This window comes from Rhinolophus sinicus, linkage group LG06 (genome assembly GCF_036562045.2).
Source record: "Rhinolophus sinicus isolate RSC01 linkage group LG06, ASM3656204v1, whole genome shotgun sequence".
NCBI classification, from domain to species: Eukaryota; Metazoa; Chordata; class Mammalia; order Chiroptera; family Rhinolophidae; genus Rhinolophus; species Rhinolophus sinicus.
The window spans coordinates 117,925,402-117,950,747 of NC_133756.1; the positions used below are offsets into that span (position 1 = coordinate 117,925,402).

Here is a 25,346-nt window from a genome sequence, read left to right on the forward strand (position 1 = left end):
ATGGTATGTGTTTCCATCTATTTGTATCTTCTTTAATTTCTCTCTTCAGTGTCTTATAATTTTCTGAGTACAGACCTTTTACTGGTTTTTCTTTTTAATTGGGGAATATTGGGGAACAGTGTTTATTTCCAGGGCCCATCAGCTCTAAGTTGTTGTCCTTCGATCTAGCTGTGGAGGGCACAGCTCAGCTCCAAGTCCAGTCACTGTTTTCAATCTTTAGTTGCAGGGGGCACAGCCCATCATGCCATGTGGGAATCGAACCAGCAACCTTATTGTTGAGAGCTCATGCTCTAACCAACTGAGCCATCTGGCCACCCCCCTGGAAGCTCAGCAGCAGCTAGTCGTCTTCAGTCTAGTTGTGGAGGGCGCAGCTCACTGGTCCATGTGGGAATAGAACTGGCAATCCTGTTGTTCAGAGCTCTCGCTCTAACCAACTGAGCCATCCAGCTGCCCCATCTTTTACTTCTTTGGTTAAATGTATTCCTAGGTATTTTATAGTCTTTGAAGCAACTAGAAATGGAACTGTTCTCTTAATTTCTCCTTCTGATAGTTTATTATTGGTATATACAAATGCAACTGATTTCTGAATATTAATTTTGTATCCTGCTACATTACTAAATTTATTTATCAATTCTAATAGTTTTTTGGTGGAGTCTTTGGGGTTCTCTATATATAGTATCATGTCATCTGCATATAATGACAGTTTTACTTCCTCCTTACCGATTTGGATGGCTTTTATTTCTTTTTCTTATCTGATTGCTGTGGCTAGAACTTTCATCACTATGTTGAATAGAAGTGGAGAAAGTGGGCAATCTTGCCTTGTTCCTGATCTTAAGGGGAATGGTTTTAGCTTTTCCCCATTGAGTATGATGTTAGTTGTGGGTTTATCATATATGGCCTTTATTATGTTGAGATATGATCCCTCTATTCCCACTTTCTTAAGGGTTTAATCATAAATGGCTGCTGGATTTTGTTAAATGCTTTTTCTGCATCTATTGTATAATCATATGATTTTTATTTTTCATTTTGTTAATGTGGTGTATCACATTAATTGATTTGTGGATGTTGAACCAACCTCGCATACCAGGAATGCATCCCACTTGATCATGGTGTATGAGCTTTTGAATGTATTGCTGAATCTGTTCGCTAATATTTTATTGAGGATTTTTGCATCTATGTTCATTAGTGATATCGGCCTGTAGTTCTCTTTTTTTGTGATGTCTTTGTCTGATTTTGGGATCAGGGTGATAATGGCTTCACTGTATTTTTTTAATCACGCCTCGTATATTGGTCTCTGACCCTGGTTCCTGGCACAGAGCTCCATTTACCTTGTAATTTTCTAAATGATAAAAGCTCTAGAAACCTCTTTTGTTCTAATGCTTGGTCTTTGACTCCAGTTCCTAACACAGAGTTCCTAAATCCCTTGGAATTTCTAGGGTGGTAGCAGTGTCTTTTATTCTAATGAGGTGACTCTTGGTGGGGTCCTGGAAAAGGGCAGCCACCAGAAGACCAAGCCATGATTAGAAGCTTGGAACTTTCAGCCCTATTCCCCATTCTCCAGACAGAGTGGAAGGACTAAAAATAAAGTTAATAACTGATCATGCCTACGTGATGAAGCCTCCATAAAAATCCCAACAATACAGGGTTTTGAGAGCTTCTAGGTTGCTGAACACATGGAGCTGCTGGGAGAGTGGCATGCAGGAGAAGGCATGGAGGTCCCACACCCCTTCCCACATACTTTGTTTAAACATCCCTTCCATCTGGATGCTCGTCTGCATCCTTTATCATATCCTTTTATAATAAATTAGTAAACCGCAAGTAAACGGACTTCCTGAGTTCAGAGAGCCACTCTAGCAAATTGATTGAACCCAACGAGAGGGTTGTAGAAACCTCTGATTTATAACCAGTGGTCAGAAGTACAGGTGACAACCTGGACTTGACATTGGTGTCCGAAGTGGGAAGCAGTTCCATGGGTCTGAGCCCTTATCCTGTAGAATATGATGCTATCTCCAGGTAGATAGTGTCATAATTGAGTTAAATTGTAGGACATCCAGCTGATGTCACCGAATTTCTTGGGTGTGAGGCAAGAACCCACACATCTAGTGTCAGAAGTATTATTAATGTGGTAGTAGTGTGAGAGTAAAAGAGAAACATAGGAGAAGGACCGAGTTTTTCCTACTCAACCGTACTAATAAAAGATACTAAGAACAGGAGAAACATTGCAGGGTATATGGGAACTCTCTGTACTACCTTACAATGTTTCTACGAAACATTTTATAAAATAAGAAGAGATGTTTTCAAAAATGAAAACAAAATAAAGCTGATTTTTCATAACATTAGACTCAGGATGTTTATAATACCATTGTGAAAAGTCAGTACCTAAAATACTTAATAGAAATTAGCCAACAAAACCTGAACAAATAGTTTTTATTTAAACAAAGAATATATTTTCAAAAAAATTCTGCCAGATTATCATCTAGCCTAACAAAAACACAACCATCCCCTGCAAGATCAACAATCCTGTATTTTTGCCACTGAGTCCTTTCCCAGGGGATTTAATTGACAAGATGCTCTTTTACTATATCAACTCAGTCTTCCTACACAAATTTTTGAACTGATATCACAGTTCAAACTTAAAGATCTTAAAAACCGACCAAGTGAGCTGCCTCAAATTCTAATACTGAGAAAAAGTAGGACGTCTGGAAAGCTGTTTTATGCCAAGCACACTGAGGTAAGACTAGGTAGCGGAATCCAATTGAGCTTTTCCTCCTCAGAAGCTCAACAGCAATTATTTACACCATTATTTTGGAACTTTAGATTTACACATACATACACCACTTACCCAAACTCTAAGTTCCGTGAAAGCAGTAACTACGTTTCTACTTTTGTGTGCCCAAACTGCCTCATGTGAAACTCTGTAGAATGATGAATTGCCAGCAGAATGAAATGGAAATAACCAGTTTAATCACAGACATTTCAAATTGAGGTAAAGTTCATATAACATACAACTAACCATTTTACAGAGTACAACTCAGGGGCATTTAGTGCATTCACAGTGTTGTGCAACTACTAGCGCATAATCATAGACTGTTATCTTAGAGATGACTGAGCTCAACTATCTCCCTCTGTGTCCTCTCCTCCAATAGCTAATAAATGTCAATTCCCTTCCTCCTTACTATATATAGTAGGTCCTCAAATAACATCATTTTGTTCAATGTCATTTCATTATAAAGTTAATGAGATGCCATTGGAACTTAACTCGTGTTTATATCAATTAACCTATTGTAAAACTGGTTTCATTATACATCATAGTTTGCTTCGCTAAAAGTCGCAGAACTTATCGATGACATTGAGGACTTACTGTACTGTTTTTCTCCTTATATCATTCTGTGATTAAATTAGTGGTGATGGCAGCAGGTAGCTATTCATTCCAGGGAAAGGAAGCTCACTCTCTCCTCCAAAGGAACACTTCCATTGGTGAACACCTCTAATTGCTAAAAAGTACCTTCTTACATTGAGTCAACATCTGCCTTCCTTTGGCTTCCATTGGACTCACATGATGCCACCTCCAGTATTCACAAGCTACGACTGTCAGGCCAGTTATTTTAAGCCTCAGTTTCCTCATCTGTAAAAATGGGGATAATAATACCTACTGTTACAGGGCTGTTGAGACAAATAAATAAGATCATGCATGACTCAAGTGGGGCTCTGTGTTTTCTCCTAACACTGAGCTTGGAGATGAAGTAGATGTCTTCCTTGCAACTCATTGCTGCTTTCCGGACCGCTGCTCTCCTCCATTCCCTAGAAACTCTCAGTTCCTTTTATTGAACATACTGATTAAGCCACTTTCCCTTCTTGCTGCTGTGATCTATAGCACTCCCATTCCAACTTAGTAACTGAAGATCTTAGCACCTGACTCCCCATCTCTCTCCACCACTACTCCTGCCATTGTTCTTGATGACTTCTACATCCAATACTCAGGTCTTGACCTCTACCCAGTTCAGCCACTTGTTCTCTTACTTTAAATCATAATTAATAATTGCAGCAGCCTTCAGACCTCAAGTTCAAATATCCCCACCTCGGACCACCTCACTCCATATTTCCAGATCATTGCACTCCAACAATTCATCCTCATCATCAGAACTTTTAATCCATAGATTCTACCATTTTTTTCACTGACCATTACTTCCTTCATGTCCTCACTCCTCTCTTTATCCAGCTTAGAGTTTATGGTCCATCACTATATATAACTCCTATGGCCCTCTCTTCTTGCCCTTGAACTCACCTGGCAAAACCCCAACTCTGGTTACATTCAACTCATCGCCTTCTCCACCTGTGCACTTAAGTGGCTGAATACAGCTGGAGAAATGCCCTCAGCATGCTGAATGGTCTCCCTTAAATTTCTAACCGAAGTATGATCCCCAGAGCATCACGCTCACCTGGGAGAGTTACAAATGCAAATTCCCAGGCTTCACCCCAAACCTAATGAATCAGGAACTCTGGGGGCGGGCATAGCAACGAGTGTTATATCAAGCCCTCTAGCTGATTCTCATGCAGGCTAAAACGTGAGAACTACTGGGCCTAGGTAATTTACTCTCTCTTTCTCCAAGATAACTATTTTAAACTTTCTCTTTTCTCTTCAAACCTTATACATTCTTTCCACCTTCCTGACACCCCGCTGATGACTCTACTAAAAAAACAGAAGCAAGCAGAGAACAACTTATTAATTCTCCCATCACCAAATTTACTATGTGATTCTGTATTTGAACCCATATATTCTGCCTTCCCCAGATATACAGCCCTTCTCCTAAGTCCAAACCATCCACCTGTACATTGAATTCCATTGTCCACTTATCAAAGGATTTTGTGCCTGCTATTATCCCGTCCCTTTCTCGTGTATCTACAAATTTTTCTCCAACAGAAGAATATTCTAGAGGCGGCAGGATGGCTCAGTTGGTTAGAGCATGAGCTCTGAACAACAGGGTTGCCGGTTCGATTCCCACATGGGCCAGTGAGCTGCACCCTCCACAACTAGATTGAAGGCAATGAGCTGCCACTGAGCTGCTGGAGGGGCAGCTGGACGGCTCAACTGGTTAGAGTTTGAGCTCTTAACAACAAGGTTGCTGGTTCAATTCCCGCATGGGATGGTGGGCTGTGCCCCCTGCAACTAAAGATTGAAAACGGTGACTGGACTTGGAGCTGAGCTGTGCCCTCCACAACTAGATTGAAGGACAACAACTTGAAGCTGATAGGCCCTGGAGAAACACAGTTCCCCAATATTCCCCAATTAAAAAAAATAAATCCTTAACACAATAAAATCGTCAAAGACTCTTTAGAAAAAAAAAAGAATATTCTAAATAACTTCCATCTCAAAACAAAAAACAGTTCCCTTGACCCCTCCAGCTTTAGTACCGTTTCCCTGCTCCTCTGTACAGAAATACCTGACAAGAGTAGTCTATATTTCTTTTGTCTTCATTTCCTCACTCCCAATCTCTCCTTAACCTACTCCTGCAATACCACAAAAATTACTCCTATAAATGTCACCAGTGACTCCAAATTGCTAAATTCTGCATTCAATTCTCAGCGCTCACCTTACTCAACCAATGAACACGCATTTGATTCGGTTGATCACTCCCTTAAACATATTTAATTTACTTTGGCTCCGGGACACCACATTGTTGTAGATATTCTGCTACCTCATTAGCTGCCCCTTCTCTTCTGCTATATCCTATATCCTACTCTTCTTAAATGTTGGAGAACCTTGAGCAAAAGCTGGCAGGCAGAAGGGGTGGAAGCCATTCTCCCAGGAGCAGTGACAGACTCTCTCCAGTGTGAGTTTTTGCAGTAGCCAGTTTCACATCTGGTGGGTGTGGGATGACTTCCACCAGCAGCTGTTTTGTGATCACCGATCACAGCTGCGGTGGGTTGACCTTGAAGCCTGGTGGTAATGTGTCTCTGAAGCCTAGCAGCAGCTTTCCAACGTCTACTCCTCCAGCCTTCAAGTGATTCTATAAATACCCAATGCTCTGTATTAAATCTCTTTCTGATGAAAATATCTAGAGTGGTTCATGTTTTCTACACTGTAACTTGACTGATACAATTCTCAAATTCACATCTCTGGCACCAACTGACCTGCGAGACCAAAACTGTGTATCTTACCGCCTTCTCAGCACCTTCACCTTCATGACACATGATCTCAAACTTAACATGTCCCAAATATATTATTTTATTTTTTCACACAGCACCAATATTTATTTATATCCAAATATATGCTTGATTCCCCATTACCTTCTCCTCTTTCCTCTTAGGAATAGCACACCATTTATTTTCATAAATATCACCATAATTCACCTAGTTGCTCAGATTAAATATTTAGGAGTTATCCTTAAGTCCAATTTCTCCCTCATACACACACAGAATCCATTAGCAAGTCTAGTTGGCTGTATCTTCAAAACATATTATGAATGTGACCGCTTCTCTTCATTTACCTCAGCTGGTACCAAACCAGCCTAAGTCACTTTCACCTCTACCTGAATACTACAATCGTTTCTTAACTAATCTCTCTGTTGCCTTCTCCGTCCCCCTAGTCTAGTCAATATGCCAGAGTTATTTAATAAAGATCAGATCACATCACTCCCTTGCTCAAAACCCTCCAACATCTTCCCAAAATACTTAGAAAAAAATCTAAAACTCTACACAATCTGGCCTCTGTCAACTTTGCTCATTATGCTCAAACTAGACTAACTTCTTAGCTGTTCTTGCAACAAACCATGCTCACTCCCACCTCAGGGATTTTATACCAGCTATTTGTACTCTCTGGGATGTTCTTCCTACAGATACCCACACAACGTGCTGCCTCATCTTTTTCAAGTCTTTGCTCAAATATTTTCTTCTCAGTGAGGCCTTCCCTGATGACTCTATCTAAAATACCTCATATCCTGCCATCCTCAGTACTCTCTACCCCTCTTAGCACTATTATTTTTCTACTGACAAGAACAATATACCTATTTTCTTTTTCTCTTCCAAATTACATTCCTTCAGCACGAGCCTAAATTCTACAGAATGTGGGTGGCAGCATGGGAAAAAGGAAAGAAAATAGAGGCAAAAAATACGGATGGATGGCTCTGTCACAGACAACCTGAGGCAGCCAGTCAATTCTCCTTTCTGGATCCATGTCTTCATTCGCAAAACAAGGGTAACACAGAATGGCATCCACCTCACAGATTTGCATTGAGGATTAAATGAGATAAAGCATGTACAGGATTTACCTGACAGTACATTTTACTATTACCCAATAACTGTTTGCCAAATTAACTGAATAACTGTTTAGTTTAAAGACAGCAACTATATTCCCAAAGTCCTGTCTTCTCTAAGCTAAATGTCCTCTATTCCCAACTACTCTGTATATGGCTATTTTAAACCCCCTCATCATCTCACCTTGTTTTTTCTCATCAAAATAAACTGGGACTTAAACAGAATATTCCAAATATGACCTAATGAACACAAAGTCCAGGAAGACTATTACTTTCCTTGATCTGGACACTATATTTTAATTAATGAAACATAAGATAATCTTAGGTCCTTTTTGAAAGCTGTGGAGTCAATTTCTTGGCTTATATGGAATTTTTCATAAATTTACATCTCCAGATGCTCTCCCCATCAATTGTTTAAAGCCAGTTCTACGCCAAGATTCATATCTGACTCTGTCACTAGAAGCAAAGAATCTCTGAGATAGAAAAATCAGTGCTACTGTGGAAAAGTCATTTTACCTCTATGGCGGTAGTGTGCTTCTTGAAGAGTCAGAATTTATGGATGGGAGCTAGAAAACAGAGATGTCAACTAAGGAAAACCCATGCATCCAATCACTTCACACTTACCACACTGAGGGACTAGAAATAAAAGTAACCCCTGGTCACAGAGTTATAGAGACACCCCTCAACAGCAAACCTATAGGCTTTGGTTAACACCTCCAGCATGGGGAGGTACAGAGCTGAGGGCTATGTTAAGCAGACTTTGGATGGCTCTAGGAAAAAGCCTATTTCGTAAGCCCCCATTGTGCAAGTGCCACAAGACTCTGAGAAATGCCTGGCCCATTTTATACTCGGGTGCACCACCAAAGAAATTGTATTGGAAGGGGTATGCGTGCTGTTATGCAGTCTCAAGAAGAGAAAGGAATGTTACAGGGAATTCTTCCACATGAGATGGAGAAATATATTGGAAAGGCCTTTGCCATTGGACAGATCTGGACTCTTAATAACATACTAGCTCAACTTTTCAAAGCTGCAGTTTGCTTACCAGTAAAACACAATTATAATAATAGCATGACTATTGTGAATATTATAAAAATATGAATGCTAAGTTTTTAGCATTTAAATCTCTTTCACATTTTAGATATTCAAATATTATTTTCCTTCCTTAACACCTATGTAGGACTAGAAAAGGATGGGATTCTGACTTATTCCTACAACACCCAAAACTTATTAATATTTAGACGTTATTATTAATTTCTCCATGCATGTAAGACCCCTTCCTTTCTAATCTATTAACCTGTCCTACTAGAATATAAGTCCCCAAAATAAGAATCTGGCTTCTCATGTTAATACAGTACTTCCAATCATAAAGAATCAACTACAGGAATGAGGTTATTACAATGTCCACTCTCCTAACAGATAAACACATTGAGTTTCAGATTCTCTTCAAAGGTAAAACATCCCACATCTAGAATAAATGTTACTTCAAGGGCCAGGTGATATCCTGATGAGCCTAATGGATTGATTAATTTCCCCCCAAATCACTGATAAGTTCTTAATAAAACAGCATGTAAAAATCAAGTTATGGGTGGGGTAGCTATTTAATGGTAACTGGTTATTTTTATTGGCAGAGCCATCAGAGTGAAATCACTAAACCTTGGAAAGCTGCCTTGGAACATGCCTGGCACCAGTGGGAATGTAGAACTTACAAGGCAGCTACAAGGGGTGTGATGGCAAAGCCTTAATTTGCAGTGACATCTTCAACAAAGCAGTCTTAGCAAAGTAACCCTGTGAACTCAAGCCAGAACTGGAGGACAGGGGCAGGGACAGAGAATATCTCTTAGGCAGAAGAGTACTCATAATACTTAACTACCCTCTAAGGAGGCTCTTTACTCTTTATACTGCATTTTATACACTTCTCTCACCATTCCAATAACATTGGAAAATTAACTATTGCTCCAAGCCAGGAGTTCTGAACATTGTTTTGGGGAGGGCTCGTTTACTTTGCCCACTACGCCCTACTCCCCGTTAACATTCAGTGCACTGGAGAAACACCTTTAGTAACATGAATAGTCTACGGAAGATCCTAGTTAAAGACTATGGTTAACTACTGGTTAACTCACTTAATAAACTGGAGTTAATTTACCATACAATGCCTTTGCATGACTTTCATTAGCAAGTGCTCTGTCTAAAATTAAATATTCAGATATTTTATATTAAAAATATACTATACTTGTGGGAGACGATATCCAAGGTTAATATTAATTGTCTTTTGAAAGATGATTAAAGATCTACCATTTAAAAGATTCCTCCAGAAACCTGCCTGTTATTCAGCTATTATCCCACCATATTGTATTTTACCCATTCATTTGTTAATTTAATCATTCATTCATTTAACAAATATTTACTGGGTATCTACTCTGAGCCAGGTTGGTGCTATATGCTGCGGACAAAATTGTAAACTAGAAATATAAATTCCCTAAATTTATGCAGTTTATGTTCTCCATTCTCATTCTTAGAAATATTTTAAAAGCAAGAAGTGACTCAAATACTTTGTTTTAGCTCACACAAAGTGCTACAACTTCAACATTAGAAAGCATCCTGTCCAAGCAGAGTTCATAATAGAATAATAATTCGGGAACTGAAATACTAGAGTGGTTTTGGAGCTTAATTAGACAATATACTATGAATTACTAAAATAATTAAGAGAATTATAAAACTGCTTGCACTGTCTCAGCAATAAATTTTAAAATCTAGAGGAAACAGATGGTTTCCTAGCAAAAAATAAATTGCCAAGAATAAACTAGAGAAGTAGGAAAAAACGGACAGAGCAAATAGCACTAAAGGTATTAGAGTAAGATTTATCACTACAAAGCCACCCTGAACTAGAGGAGTTAATAGCTAAATTCTAACAAACCTTTAAAGAATTGAAAATTCCCAAAATTATTGCATGCGTTTCAGATGATGATGATGCTAAGCGCTAACACATATACTGTTAACTACCTTGAGGCTATGTACTAAGCACTTCATATCAACTCATCTAATCCTCCAAACCACCCAATGAGGTAGATGCTATTATTATCGATTTACAGATTAGGGTCATAGAAAAAGATGAAAAGCTTCACAATTCAATTTTAAAATCTTAGGAAAAATAGTTACCTACCCTGCCCCCTCCCCCTGCAAAGAAAAACAACACAAATACAATACACCAATCTCATTTATCATAATGAACAGAAGAATAACCTATAACTAACTAGGAATGCAATATCAGGAACTCTACATACCTTCTTGCAAGTATAAATTAAAGGAAGAAAAATATATAAGGTCAATAAATGTGGAAAGGCATTTCCAAAAATTCAGCATCCATTCCTAATAAAAACATTAAATAAATAGAAAAAACTAAAACATTTTCCAAAATTAGCAGAAAATATTCTGAACAGCAAAATACTGAACATTTTCAATTAAAATAAGAACTGGACTAGAACGCTCACTATTTTCAAAAGTAATGCCCATCACTGTTTAGCATTATTTTTAAAGTTCTAGAAGGTTTACTAAATGCAGTAAGATTAGATAGAAAAATCAGTATAAACATTGGAGAAGAACAGATAAACCTATTATTTTATTGATGATAATGATATATGCCAAGAAAATCAGAGAGCTTTCCTTAAAAAACAATAACAAGAAAAATAATTTGGCATAGTCACTGGATATAAGAGTTTCTTAAAATTATAGCTTTTCCCTATAATAATAATAATAACGACAATGACACCGGAATGTAAATGAAAAATACAATTTATGCAAAATAGTGTAAAAACTATAATATACTTAAGAACAAATTTAATGGAAAGACACATAACCACATGAAAAGAACTATAAAATCTTATAGAAGGAATAAAATGAAATTTGAACAAATATAGGACATACCATGTGTTGGATGGGAATACTAATATAAAACTGACAGCTCTCCAAAAATATAACAAGCCAATGAATACAAAAATTCCCATTAGAATTCCAATGAAGTTCGCTTTTTAAATAAGATAAAATAATCTTAAAGTTCATATAGGAGAATAAACTTCTGAGAATAGCAAAAAATGGTATGAAAAAGAAGACTCGGGAAAGAGGGCAACTTGCCTTACTTGATATTAGAACATATAAAAAAAAAAAACCCAAACATTATAATTAAATCAATCTGAAATTGGCAAAGGAATAGACCGAAAAAAAAATCAAAACAAAAACACAAAAGAAAGAAACAATTCAGAAATGGATCCTGGTATACATGAGCTTTTAATATATGACAAAGATAGTATTTAATTTAGTGGGAAAAGGAAGTAACACAGCTAGATATTCAATTGTGAAGAAATTTTATCACACAATATTTGTAGTTTCTACAGAATATATTCAAGAATAATTCTAAATTGTATTAAAGATTTAATTTAAAAGTAAAATAAATACAAATCTTAAATGAAAACTTAAAAAATACATGTAGAACAAAGGTGGAGGAGAGATTTCTTAAGCCAAGACCAAGTGCCCAGAAGATATAAAAGAAAAAAAAGAATTATACAACAAATACAAACATTTTGTATAAGGTATACTAAGTCAAGATGTAATTGATAGATTTGGAAAAACTACCAAGGACTCTTTAAAAAGTTATGAAAAAAAATGCAAGCAATAAAAAAAAAAAAAGTATAGGCAAATTCACAGAAGAATACACTAAATGGCTAACAATAGATACATGAAAAAGTGCTCAACTTCACTATCTATTAGAGAAATGCAAATCAAAATCACAGTGAGATACCACCTCACATCTGTTAGAATGGCTACTATTACAAGTAACAACAAGTGTTGGAGAAGTTGTGAGGGAAAAGGAACCCTTAGACTGCTGATGAGAATGCAAATTGGTCCAGCCACTATGAAAAATTGTATGGAGGTTCCTCAAAAAATTAAGAATAGAATTACCATATGACCCAGCAATTCCCCTTCTGGTTATCTACCAAAAAAATCTGAAAACATTTATCCATAAAGATGTATGTATCCCTATGTTCACTGCAGTATTATTCACTGCATGAAAACATGAAAACAGTGAATAAGACATGAAAACAACTGAAGTGTCCTTCCATAAATGAGTGGATAAAGAAGATGCGGTACATATACACAGTGGCATATTACTCAAGTATAAGAAAAGATGAAATATTGCCACTTGTGACAACATGGATGGATCTTGAGATTATCATGCTAAGCGAAATAAGGCAGATGGAAGAAGTCAAGAACCACGATTTCACTCATATGTGGGATATAAAACTCAAAGCAACAAACGAGCAAGATAAACAAAAGCTCATAGACACAGATGACAGTTTAGTGGTTACCAGAGAGAAAGGGGGAGGGAAGGAGGCAGTAAAGGATAAAGGGGGTCAAATACATGGTGATGAAAGGAGAACTCACTCTGGGTGATGAACACACAATGCAATATATAAATGATGTAGTGTAGAATTGTACTCTTGAAACCTATACAATTTTACTAACCAATGTGGTTAGTAAATTTTACTAACAAACGTGACCCCAATAAATTTAATAAAAAATTTTTAAAAAGTTAAAACAAAGCAAACCAACAGACACACACACAAAAGAACATGGGCTCAGGAGCTAGACTGTCTGGATTTGAATACAGGCTAACACTAACTAGTTGTGTGACCTTAAATAAACTACTTAACTGCTTTGTGTCTCAATTTCCTTTTTTGTAAATAGGAATAAGAATAGTTCTTACAGAGGGTAAGGGGGGAAGGAGGTGGTAGATGAGGGTAAAGGGGATCAAATATATGGTGATGGAAAGAGAACTGACTCTGGGTGGTGAACACACAATGTGACATATAGATAATGTATTACAGAATTGTACACCTGAAATCTATGTAACTTTACTAACAATGGTCACCCCAATAAACTTTAATTGAAAACAAACACATTATGAATAAAATACCATTAAGAAGAAAAAAAGAATAGTTCTTACCACAGAAAGTTGTTCTGAGAATTAAGAGAGTTAATTCATGTTAAGCACCAGTACTGAATAAATAATGACTATTAATTGCACGAAGGAATAACTGGTAATAGGGAGATTAGCTTTGAGGTCAGGAAATAGTTCAGGAAAACAGAGGCGAGAACAAAGGGGGGTATGCTCACCCGGTTGCCTCTGGTATTGATAACACCACTAAACAAACCAGGGAAAAAGAAAATGAAGAGGAGAATTAAACCAAAGAGTGTAGCTCCAGACATGTTAGGATTAAGGTTCCTACAGAACATGAAAGTATAAATGGGAAAACACAGATCAGAAATCCAAGAGAGAGGCAGGAACTAAAGGTATAGATTTGAGAGTTATTAACCCGTGGATGTGTTGTTTGAAGCTGTGGTAACGGAAGAGAGTACTCAGGGAGTAAATACTGCAAAAGAGTCTGAGGGTCCACAAGAAAGAGAGAATATATAACCGTATGAAATAATCCCTTCCTTCAAGTTTCCAGTGTCATTAGGGAGAAAAGACATACCATGTTAAACAATTTTTATCACTAATAAAAGTAGAGATGGTAGACATTAGAATGGCAAGAAAAGAAAATTATGCTGAAAATTGGAAAAGCTAGTGGTAACTTTAAAAAGAACACTGGCATAAAGTGAAAGCTAATTCCAAGATGGGAGAAGTAAAGGGGAAAATGAAAACTATTACTTATTGAATGTCTACTATATGCCAGTAACTGTCATAGGACCTTTCAAGCATTTTACTTCCTCTAATTTTATTAATAGTCCCATGAGACAAAAATTATCCCCATTTTACAAGAGCAGTTTGCGGCATATTGAAGTTAAATAACTAACTGGCTCAAAGTCTTGCATCCAGTTATGGGCATACGGCAGTTTTAGAACTGGAGTCTAGGTGGAGGGCCCATGATTTCTCCACCATCCTTTCACTTATTAAACTGGCTAAAGTAGGACATGACAAAAGGGGAAGAAAATAATAAAAGCAAAAACTATACTAGAAGAAAACCAGAGTTGATTAAACTTTTCTCACTACAATAGAGCTATCTTTTTGAGGAAGTATGAAAGGAAAAAAATTAGTTTTTAAACATCAAAAATAATCTTTCAATCTCAGAGAACAGGTGGGATTACAGACACCTCCTTGTTTCCAGTCTCATGCCCTCAGGTCCATTCCCTGCTATCACCATTGTTAGAATTCGAAATTGCACACCTGACCATGTTATGCCTCTGCTCCTTAATCTTTCAGTAACTCCCTATCATCAACAGGATAAAAAAAAAAATCAACAGAACCAAAAGAAGAAAGCTATCTAATAAGTCTAAAAATTCCTTAACTTCAAAGGAATAATAGAGAGAAAAAGTTAACTCCTAAAAATAAATGCTCGCTTGTAATTAATACCCTAATTTTCTCACTTCAAATCTAAAATGAATTTCAAATGCCAGTTAAAGAGCAACATTGACACCTTGTGGTAAACATCCTATATTAAAATATCAAATGGGACAATGAATAAAGTGGCTCCTAAATTAAATATCTGCTTACATTAAAACTAACCCTTAATCAAGGGACTTCCTGGGGTTAAAGAAGCAAAAATTTAATTACCATCACACACAGTGAATGTAACTTTGGAAAGAGCTGCTATTACTTTGGCAACTGAAATTAGCCTACTTTCTTAACTATTGGTGAAAAAAATCTGAATAAAACCTTAGGTCATTGTTTTCCTATAAAAGGGTACAATACAGCATCCGTCTGAAGGAGTTTTAACCCTGGTTTTAGGTGCTTCAAAATCTTTGCCTTAGTCAAGATTTCCTATTTTCCTACGACATTCACATGTAAAAAGTGGAAGGACTTATATGCATGCTAACAGCACAATACAGTGAAAGTTATTAAGTAGAAAATACTCTCAAAAAACAGAATCAGGAACCACTGCGCTGTACACTTGAAGCAGAAGCTGAATAATATTGAATGTCAACTATAAGTTAATATATATATATAGTCACAGGATATGGAGTATAGAATAGGGAATATAGTCAATGGAATTGTAACAGCTATACACGATGTCAGAGGGGTAAAAGACTGGGGGAAGGAGGTTATCACTTTGGGAGGGGTGGAAATGTCTATTACATTGTTTCATACACCTGAAACTAATAATAAAAATAAATAAACAAACAAACAAACAAAACCAGAATCAGGAGACCTGGGTTCTAATTCTCACTCCAAACAATACTGAGAATGTCGTGGAGTTAAAAATGACATTAAAGAGTTCAGACTCTGTGTCTTCACATAAAATTACAGTCAAGAAGGTACAATTTCACAAACAAGAACACATCAGGAAAAGAAAAGGTATATTTTTCAAAATTACTCCATCCAGGTACAATATTGCCTGAGTTAAAGAAGAAACTATGAACAAAATTGATGGGCACAAAATTAAGTTTCCCAGCAAGCACTTTACATAGATCAGCAAAAACTGTGGGAAAAGAAGAGTTTTTTATTGAGCAGACGATGGCTACAATTTATTCATGTCTGAGAATAAACAGAGAACGTTCCATTTTACTCATTAACTTTGACAAGTACACTCTTAAGTTTCTACTTCCAGAGTAACTCTGGGTTAACTGGTTGATAAATAGACACCAGATCTGGTTCAGCTATAAATGATTTGCACAATGGTGATGAGAAGGCAATTCAAATTTTTGACACACCTAAGAATTCTGAAAGGCACCCTAGAAATGATACCCCAAGAGACATAGCATTGCAAGATCAATGTTAAATAATTGAGCAACTACCAAATTAACCTGATGATTTCACATTTATGGAGGGCTCAGTGATTTTCAGGAAATTTTCTCTGCCGTTATGCTATGTGCACCTTATAAGCACCAATCTAGGAAGGTAAGTGAGACTGTGAAAAGAATCTGCAAAACTTGCTTGTCAGAAAAATCTTCATACCGACCCACAGCCTGGTTCTTACTTGCTATATTCCCTCAGATAAATAAATCATTTAATGCCTCTTGACCTCAGCTTCTACACTGAAGACAAAGGTTGATCCCTGATATGTGAACACAAAAAGCTTCTAAGAGAATGACATCACAGATGTGAAATGCTTGTAAATTACACAAATTTTGAACTTCACTGCTTCTACCTTTTGGAAGAATCACAGAAGTTAAACAAATGGGATAAATCAGGGATAACTAAAGTCAGGGTCAGGTTAATCAAAGCATTCTCTATTATACTATGTTGCTTCCCAAGATCCAACAGTCTTTCTTCAGTTCCCATTCTCCTGTATCATTACAGATCTATCAATACTCTTTGGATCTCTTATCTCTTAGTTTCTATGATGCTACCTGTCCCAAATGATCTTCTTCTCACTGACTTTGTATTCCTTTTGCTTTTAATTCTACTGGTCTCTCTAATAAGATTACACAATCTCATACCGCAAAAATATCGTTAAAATAATATTTAGTCCCTCAATTTAATGAGAAAAAACGGTCAAGAAATATTAATGGCTTAGTCACATTTCAAACTATTTCTGAACATTCTTCTTTCTAATACTGAAACTTAATGTAGTCACAAACTGAATAGGCTCAAAAATGTCAGTTATATATGTTGACACCTCCTGCTTTCTCCACCATGTCATTACTAAATCCTGTTCATTCTGTTACACAGCCTAAGAAGGCAAAGTGAAAGCACCTCTCAGATAAGAATCAAAAGTCATCAAATGTGTGTGGTTACTTTAGTTGAAATCATTGTCTCTTAAGAGCAATTTATACAGGCCATATGACCAAACTCTCCATCATCATGTATAAGATTCAAGATTTGTAAAGGATAGGCCCATTTCATGTTTATAAAACAATCATCCATTGGACAAAAGTCCAATCATCTTTCTGGACTCTTCCTCTAGTAGATATATAAAAGATGTCTAATGGTCTGAAATTTATGATGTGTTATGTAAACATTAGAAAAATACTGCCAAAATCATATTTCAATGAACCATCTGTCTGAGAGGGTGGACATAGGTTGAGTGTCACTGTGAACTTTATTTTAAATTGCATTTATTTTGGTAACCTGCCTCCTGGGAAAATGTCCTTGATGATCTACCACACTGAAAATTAAAACCAAATTTTAAAATCTTTCAAAATTAAGCCCAGACATTATGAAAATACAGAGCTGCGGCAGTTAAGCCTCTGGGCATGAGATTCATGCAAAGCTCCTTTGCCTTGCCAAACATGATTCTTTTAAAAGATGAACAGCAGGTCAAAACTCTAAGCCGTGTCTGGGGCTATTGGGGGGCTTTACTAGTAATGCTGTAGTTGTTAAGATTTTGATAAGTCTAAATTTTGTACCTCTGCTTGCTGCTCTTTTAGTCCAGAAAACCGGAAACAGCTCATGTCCCTGTTTTAAGATCACTGGCTTCCAATCATTCTCTCCCACTGTCCAGAGAGAGGAAATGGCTTTCCAAAGGCTTTGTGAAAAAGATAAACTTAAATCACTGTAGCTCCAAAATTTATGAAGCTCTCACTAAAAAATGCCAAGCCTGAATAACAGCTTCTAAAGCTCCCATACATTTCCTCACACTGAAATGTCACAAACTCAAAATGAGGAAGATTCTTTAAAAAATGCAGGACTCTTAAGAAGCTTCTTACCGCAGCAAAGAGAAGACATCATAAGAATTGCGAACACAGTTCTGATCCACCTGAAGAAGAATATTCTTCTGAGCATTTGAATAACCCTGAAAGATATTGATCAACAAATTAACAGAAATGAAACAAAATATGTACACAAATCAATCATAATGTTTGTCTTTTTAAAATTTTGATTTATAAACACTTCAGTAAATTCAACTTGTTAAGAGATTCCAAAAAGTACAATTTCCATATAACTTAAGTTTAACCTTTTAAGCAAGTGAACTGAAAATAGATTTCCTCTAATATTTTCCCACAGAAACAATGTTTCACATTTTGTAGTGAACTTCCAAGAGAAGCCCCAGAAGTCTTTTTAATATATGTGACTGAAGAGTATTAACAACATTGTAAATACACTAGCCATCACTGTAATTTTTTTATGGGGGAAAAAAGGCATTCCAAGTTCTAATTAGGAATACCCAAAAAAAAGTATTTCCACTAAGTGGTACAAAGGTGATGGAAGCAAGGATGGTTTCTAGAAAGCACACAGCACACTTCCGTAAGAAGAACAGAACAGGTATCTGTCTTTTAAGAAAGGTCAAGTAAATAGTAATTAAGAAAAAAGGACTCTAGACCCAGACCACCTGGATTACAATTTAAACTCTTAATATACTGGCTCTGTAATCTTGAGTAAAGCATGTAAGCTCTCTTAGTTTAGCCTTGGTTTCTTTATCTATAATATGGAGATGGTAATATGATCTACCACACAAATTGTTGTGGGAATTAAAAGAGTTAATATTTATAAAGTGAAAGGTATGTAATAAGTACTATATAAATGTTTGCTATAATGCTAGTATAAGCATTTTTAAAAATTACATTGCTACAGACATTAAAATGTTATTAATCCATGTTCCTCAAAAAACGTTATTAGGAGAATATTATAAACAAGTTTAAGCTATCATATTTGACAACTTAGATGAATTAGACAAATTACTTGAAAAAAATACAACATGCCAAAATGGAGAATGAAAAAATATCTGAATAACCCTGTACCTTTTTTTCAAGTAATTGAAAAGCTGCCCACAAAAAAAGTCTAGGTCAAGATGGTTTATGGTTTCACTGATGAATTCTATCAAACATTTAAGAAATGACATCAACTTAACACAAACTCCTTCACAAAAGAGAGAAGGGAAGAATTTTCAACTCATAAGACTCACATTACTGATAATAAAACTTGACAAAGATACACACACACACACACACACACACACACACTCAATTATTGACCAATATTCCTCATGAACATAGATACAAAAATACTTGGCAAAATATTAGCAAATTGAACAAGCAATACACTATAATAATAAAACAAAAACATTTTTATTGACTGGATTTATTTTAAGAATGCATGGTTGGTTTAGCACTTAAAAATCAATTAGACAAATAAATAAAACAATCATTATAAATATACTTATAAAATAGCATACAATTATGAAAATGTAACTTGTGACAATAGTAACACAAAGGTGGGGGGGAACAGAGCTATATACACAGAAGAAAAGTTTGGGATTTCCAATCAATATGGCAGAGTAGGGAAACACCGTGCTTACCTCCACCCATGACATCAAAATTACAACTAAACTACAGACCAACCCTCATTGAGAATCACCAAAGTCTAGCTGAACTGAAGCCTCCAACTAAGGACACACAGAAGAAGCCACCTCAAGACTTGTAGAAGGGGCAGAGACATGAAACAGGCTGGTCCCACACCCACGTATGGTCATTAAAAATTGGGAGGGATATCTCAGCTGGGGAGGTGCCCCTGGAGGAGCGAGGGGTCCCAACCCCACACCAGTCTCCCCAGCTCAGGGTTCCAGTGCTGGGAAGAGAAGTGTCCACAACTTCTGGCTGTTAAAACTGACAGAGATTGTGGCTGAGTAAGACAGAGGGCGGCTGGAGTCCCAGTTGTTCATCTTAAAGGATCCACATACAAACTTATTCGCTGACGGACTCACTAACTCTGAGCTCCAGGGACATACAAGGAAGAACTGAGTTGTCTGGCTTCAGGGTGAGGGCTGGAGGGACAGCCTTCTGGATAGACCAGCTGTCAAAAGCCAATGTTCCTTTGCTGAGCCCTCCAATCCTCCAGCATGCAAATACAGGTGGCTGCCATATCTGAGTCTCCAGCAATCTGGTTAACACCATTCATTTGCCCCGCCCTGGTGATTCCCGGAGACCCTGCCCTAGGCAACTTTCAGGTACACCCAAGCCACTTCCAGTGACTTTTCCGTACAAACAGCCTGTCTTGGCTCATGCTACAGACTTTCCTAAAATTTCTCAAAGTTTCACAAAACCCAAACAAACAGCCACCTGTCTTCAGCATATCCCGTACCTCTTGCTGAGCAGCCCTAAGCCTGGTACTAGCCACCACCGGTCTCAGTTCACAGCTGGGTCTCTTGAGGCACCTCCAAACCCAGCACAGGTGGCAACCATCTGTGGATTGCTTTGTGACTCATGCCAAGTGGCCCCAGGCAGGGCACAGGCTGTGGCTGAACTTGGCCTGCAGCAGGGCCCCTCCCAAAAAGCCTGGGGAACCAGCATACCAAGAGGCCAGCTTCGGATAGTGCCAGAGCATTAACCGACCTGCTCCAAGGACGACACCCAAAGAGGAGACTGGGCAGGCACCAGAGCCCTGCTAAATCAAATCCTGCTCCGCAGGGTCAGCCCCTGCACAACAGCTCCTTCACTTCAATCATGGCCAGTCCTCACAGCTATTCAGCCAGAGGGTGAATCCCTACTATTGACGTGCAAACAGCAACCAAGGTTCAACTACAACAGTAGGGCACACACAACCCACACAAGGGACACACCTGGAGCACCCAGCTCAGTTGACCAGGGAGACTGTGCCACTGGGCCCCACAGGACACCTACCACGTAAGGTCACTCTCCTAAGACCAGGTGGCATAGCAGCCTTTCCTAACACATAGAAGCAAACACAGGGAGGCAGCCAAAATGGGGAGACAAAGAAACATGTCCCAAATGAAAGAACAGAACAAAGCTCCAGAAAAAGAACTAAACAAAATGAAGACAAGCACAAGCAATCTACCAGATGCAGAATTCAAAACACTGGTTATAAGGATGCTCAATGATTGCAGAGAGAACTTTAACAAAGAGATAAGAAACATAAAAATAGAGATAGAAAACATAAAAAAGAACTAGTCATAAATAAAGAATACAATAACTGAAATGAAGAATACATTAGAGGGAATCAACAATTAGATGACGCAGAGGATTGAATCAGTGATTTAGAAGATAAGGTAGCAGAAAACATCCAAACAGAACAGCAAAAAGAAAAAAGAATCCAAAAAAAATGAAGATAGTTTAAGGGACCTCTGGGACAACATAAAGCATAAGAATGTTCATATCATAAGGCTACCAGAAGGGGAAAAGAGAGAGCATGGAATTGAAACCCTATTTGAAAAAATAATGACAAAAAACTGCCCTAATCTGACAAACTAAATAGACATAGAGCCCAGGAAGCATAGTCCCAAACAAGATCAACCCAAAGAGACCAACACCAAGACATCATAATTAACATGCCAAAGGTTAAAGACAAAAGGAGAATCTTAAAAGCAGCAAGAGAAAAGCAGTTAGTTATCTACATGGGAGCTCCCAAAAGACTGTCAACTGATTTCTCAACAGAAACTCTGCAGGCCAAAAGGGATTGGCACAAAATATTCAACATGATGAAAAACTAGGACTTACAACCAATATTACTCTACCCAGCAAGAATTGAAGGACAGATAAAGAGCTTCCCAGACAAGAAAAAGTTAAAGGAGTTCATCACCATCAACCCAGTATTACAAGGAATCTTAAAGGGACTTCTTTGAGACAGGGAAATAAAAAAGATAAAAAAATATGAATAATAAAATGGCAATAACTACATTATCTATTAACAATTATTTTAAATGTAAATGGATTAAATGCTCCAAAAGATAGGGTGGCTGAATGGATAAGAAAACAAGACTCTTAGATATCCTGCCTACAAGAAACTCACTTCAGATCAAAAGGCACATAGACTAAAAAGTAAAGGGTTGGAAAAAGATACTTCATGAAAATGGAAACAAACAAAAAAGCTGGGGTAGCAATACTTATACCAGACAAAATAGACTTTAAAACAAAGGCTATAACAAGAGACAAAGAAGGACTCAGTGTTTCCACTTCTAGGTATTTATCTGAAGAAACACAAAATTCTACTTTGAAGGGACGTGTGCATCCATATGTTCATTGCAGCATTGTTTACACTGGCCAAGATGTGGAGGCAGCTTGGATGCCTGCCGATAGATTAATGGATAAAGAGGAGGGAATACATATATACAGTGGAATACTGCTTGGCCAGGGAAGGGAATGGATTTTTGCATCAGCAGTGGCATGGATAGACCTGGAGGGTATTGTGCTAAATGGAGTGTCTGACAGACAAAGACAGATGCAATATGATTTTGCTTATATGTGGAATCTAAAGAACAAAATGAACAAACAAAACAGAAACAAACTCATAGACACCGAGAACATTTTGATGATTGTCAGATGGGAGGGGGTTGGGGGATGGGTGAAAAGGGGGAAGGGATTAAGAAGTACAAATTAGTTGTTAGAAAGTAGTCATGGGGATGTAGGGTACAGCATAAGAAATATAGTCAATAATATTGTAATAACTATGTATGGTATCAGATGGGTATTAGATTTATCAGGGTGATAGATGGGAGAGGAGCTGGGGACATGATGAAAAAGGTTAAGGGATTAAGAAGTACAAATTGGTAGTTACAAAACAGTCATAAGAATGTAAGGTAAAGCATTGGGAATATAGTCAATAATACAGTAATGATGTATAGTGCCAGGTGGGTACCAGACTAGTCAGGGGGATCACTTCTTAAATTATATAAATGTCTAACCACTACACTATGCACGTGAAATTGATATAAAATAATACTGAATGTCAACTGTAATTGAAAAATTAAAAAAGGGGGGGAAGTGTTAAGGGGAATAAAGGGTTCAAATTTCCAGGTATGAAACAAATAAGTGATAAGGATATAATGTACAGCATAGGGAATACAATCAATAATATTGTTATAGCATGGTACAGTGTCAGATGGTTGCTGGACTTATCATAGTGATCACTTCTTTAGATCACTAAATGTAGAATAACTACGGTGTACATCTGAAACTAATATAATATTACATGTTAGCTATATTTTAATAAAAATCTTTAAAAAAGAAAAGTTTTCATGTAATATTAAAACTAAATTGCTATTAATTTGAAATAGATTGTCATAAATTAATATGTTAATTGTAATCCCCAGGGCAACCACTAAGAAAATAAGTAAAAGATGCACAGTAAAAGAAATGAGAAAGAATCAAGATGTTACATGAGAAAATATATAACACAAAAGAAGGTAGTAATGGAGGAAATGGGGAACAAATAAGATATAAAGAGGCAAATATAAAATGGCAGTATTTCTTCCATATCTGTAATTACATTAATTATAAATGGATTAAACACTCCAATTAAAAGGCAGGGGTTGGCAGAATGGATTTCTTTTAAGCAATCCACTATATGCTATAAGAGACACACTTTAAAAACGACATGAAGCTGAAGCTGAACAATAATGAATATCAACTACAATTTTATATATATATACATATATACAGTTACAAGAAGTGGAGTAAAGCACTGGGAATAGAGACAGTGGAAATGTAATGGCTGTGTGCAATGTCAGAGGGATAGTGGATGGGGGAGCGGAGTTGTCACTATGTAAGGGTTATAAATGATAAATGTCTATTACATTGTTTTGTGCACCTGAAATTAATACAAAAAAATGTTATAAAAAACAAATAAATAAAAAATAATAATAAAATTTTAAAAAGAAATGGAAAAAAAATAAAGTTGGAATTTAACTGGAAAAAAAATAATAAAATAAGATAAAAAATAAATAAAAACAAAAATAGGTTAAAAAAGGAAGAATGGAAAGATATTCCATGTAAGCAGTAACCAAAAGAGACCTGGAGTGGCTGTATTAATAACAGACAAATAGACTGTAAGACAAAAAATGTTACATGACACAAAGATGGACATTATATAATGAAAAAAGGGTCAAGGTGATATAAAAGATTATAAATATATATGCACCTAACAACATCTAACAAAATATGTGAGCAAAAACTATCAAAACTAAAGTGGAAAATAGCAGGAGACATCAAAATCCACTTTCAACAGTTTGTAACACAACCATACAAAAGACAAACAGGAAATAAAAGATATGAACAATACTATAAATCAACTAAACCTAAGAGATGTATATGGAATGTTCTCCCAACAACAGCCATATACACATACTTCTCTCAAGTGCAAATGGAACATTCTCCAGGATAAACCATCTGTTCAACCACAAAATAAGTTTCAATAATTTTTTTAAAATTGGAATCATACAAAGTATCTTCTCTGACCACAATGGAATGAAAACTAGAAATCAGTAACAGAAGGAAATTTGGAAAATCTGCAAACTGCAAAGTAAACAGCACACTATTAAATAGCCAGGGAGTTAAAAAAATAAATCACAAGGTAAACTATAAAATAGTTTAAGATGAATAAAAGTTTGAGATGGATAAAAATGAAAACAACATATCAAAACATATGGGATACAGTATAAAAGTGTTCACAGTGAAATTTATAGCTGCAAACATCCACATTTAAAAAAAGTGCTCAAATCAATAAACTAACCTTCCACCTTAAGGAACTAGAAAAAGAAGAACAATAAACTAAACCCAAAGCCAGGAAGGAAGAAAAAAAAGCAGAGCAGAAATCCATGAAATAGAGAATACAAAAATAATAGAGGAAATCAACAAAACCAAAACTTAAGTGCTTTGGAAAGATCAACAAAATTGACCAAGCTACAGTGACCAAGGAAAAGAGAGAAGACTAAAATCAGGAGTGAAAATGGGAACATTATCACCAACTTACAGAAATAAAAAGTATTATAGAAAAATACTATAATTGTATGCTAAGAAATCAGATAAACTAGATAAAATGGGAACTCCTAGAAATACAATAACTACCAATACTGACTCAAAAGGAAACAGAAAATCTGAATAGACCTACATATTGTCCATGGAGTTTAGCTAAGCTACTCCATGGTATTGCTGCCTCAGCATCCATTTTATTTGGCCAAGCAGCCTGCAGAGACCTTAAACTGACAATTAAATCTCTCATGGAAGCGCATGCCCTCCATAGCAGCCCACAGAGTTACAAGCAAATATAAGTTCCCTATATGATTAGGGGTCAACAGTCTCCCCTGCTTCCTAGCACCTGTATGCTTTATGTGCCCCTTAGATAAAAATCCCCATAGAGACTACCAAAACCCTGATCTTTTGGTTTAAATTGACCAATCCAGCCCTCGCCCATGAAGCCCAAAGCACTCC

General features: G+C 36.7%; 1 protein-coding gene across 1 annotated transcript in view; it reads right to left on the reverse strand.

The window, feature by feature from the left end:
- UVRAG (UV radiation resistance associated) overlaps nt 1–25,346 on the reverse strand; it is a 275,347-nt gene that overhangs the window by 185,442 nt on the left and 64,559 nt on the right. The window contains exon 6 of the mRNA XM_019726447.2: nt 17,895–17,980. Within this exon, the coding sequence (XP_019582006.2) occupies nt 17,895–17,980 (86 nt within the window). The remainder of the gene's footprint in view (nt 1–17,894; nt 17,981–25,346) is intronic.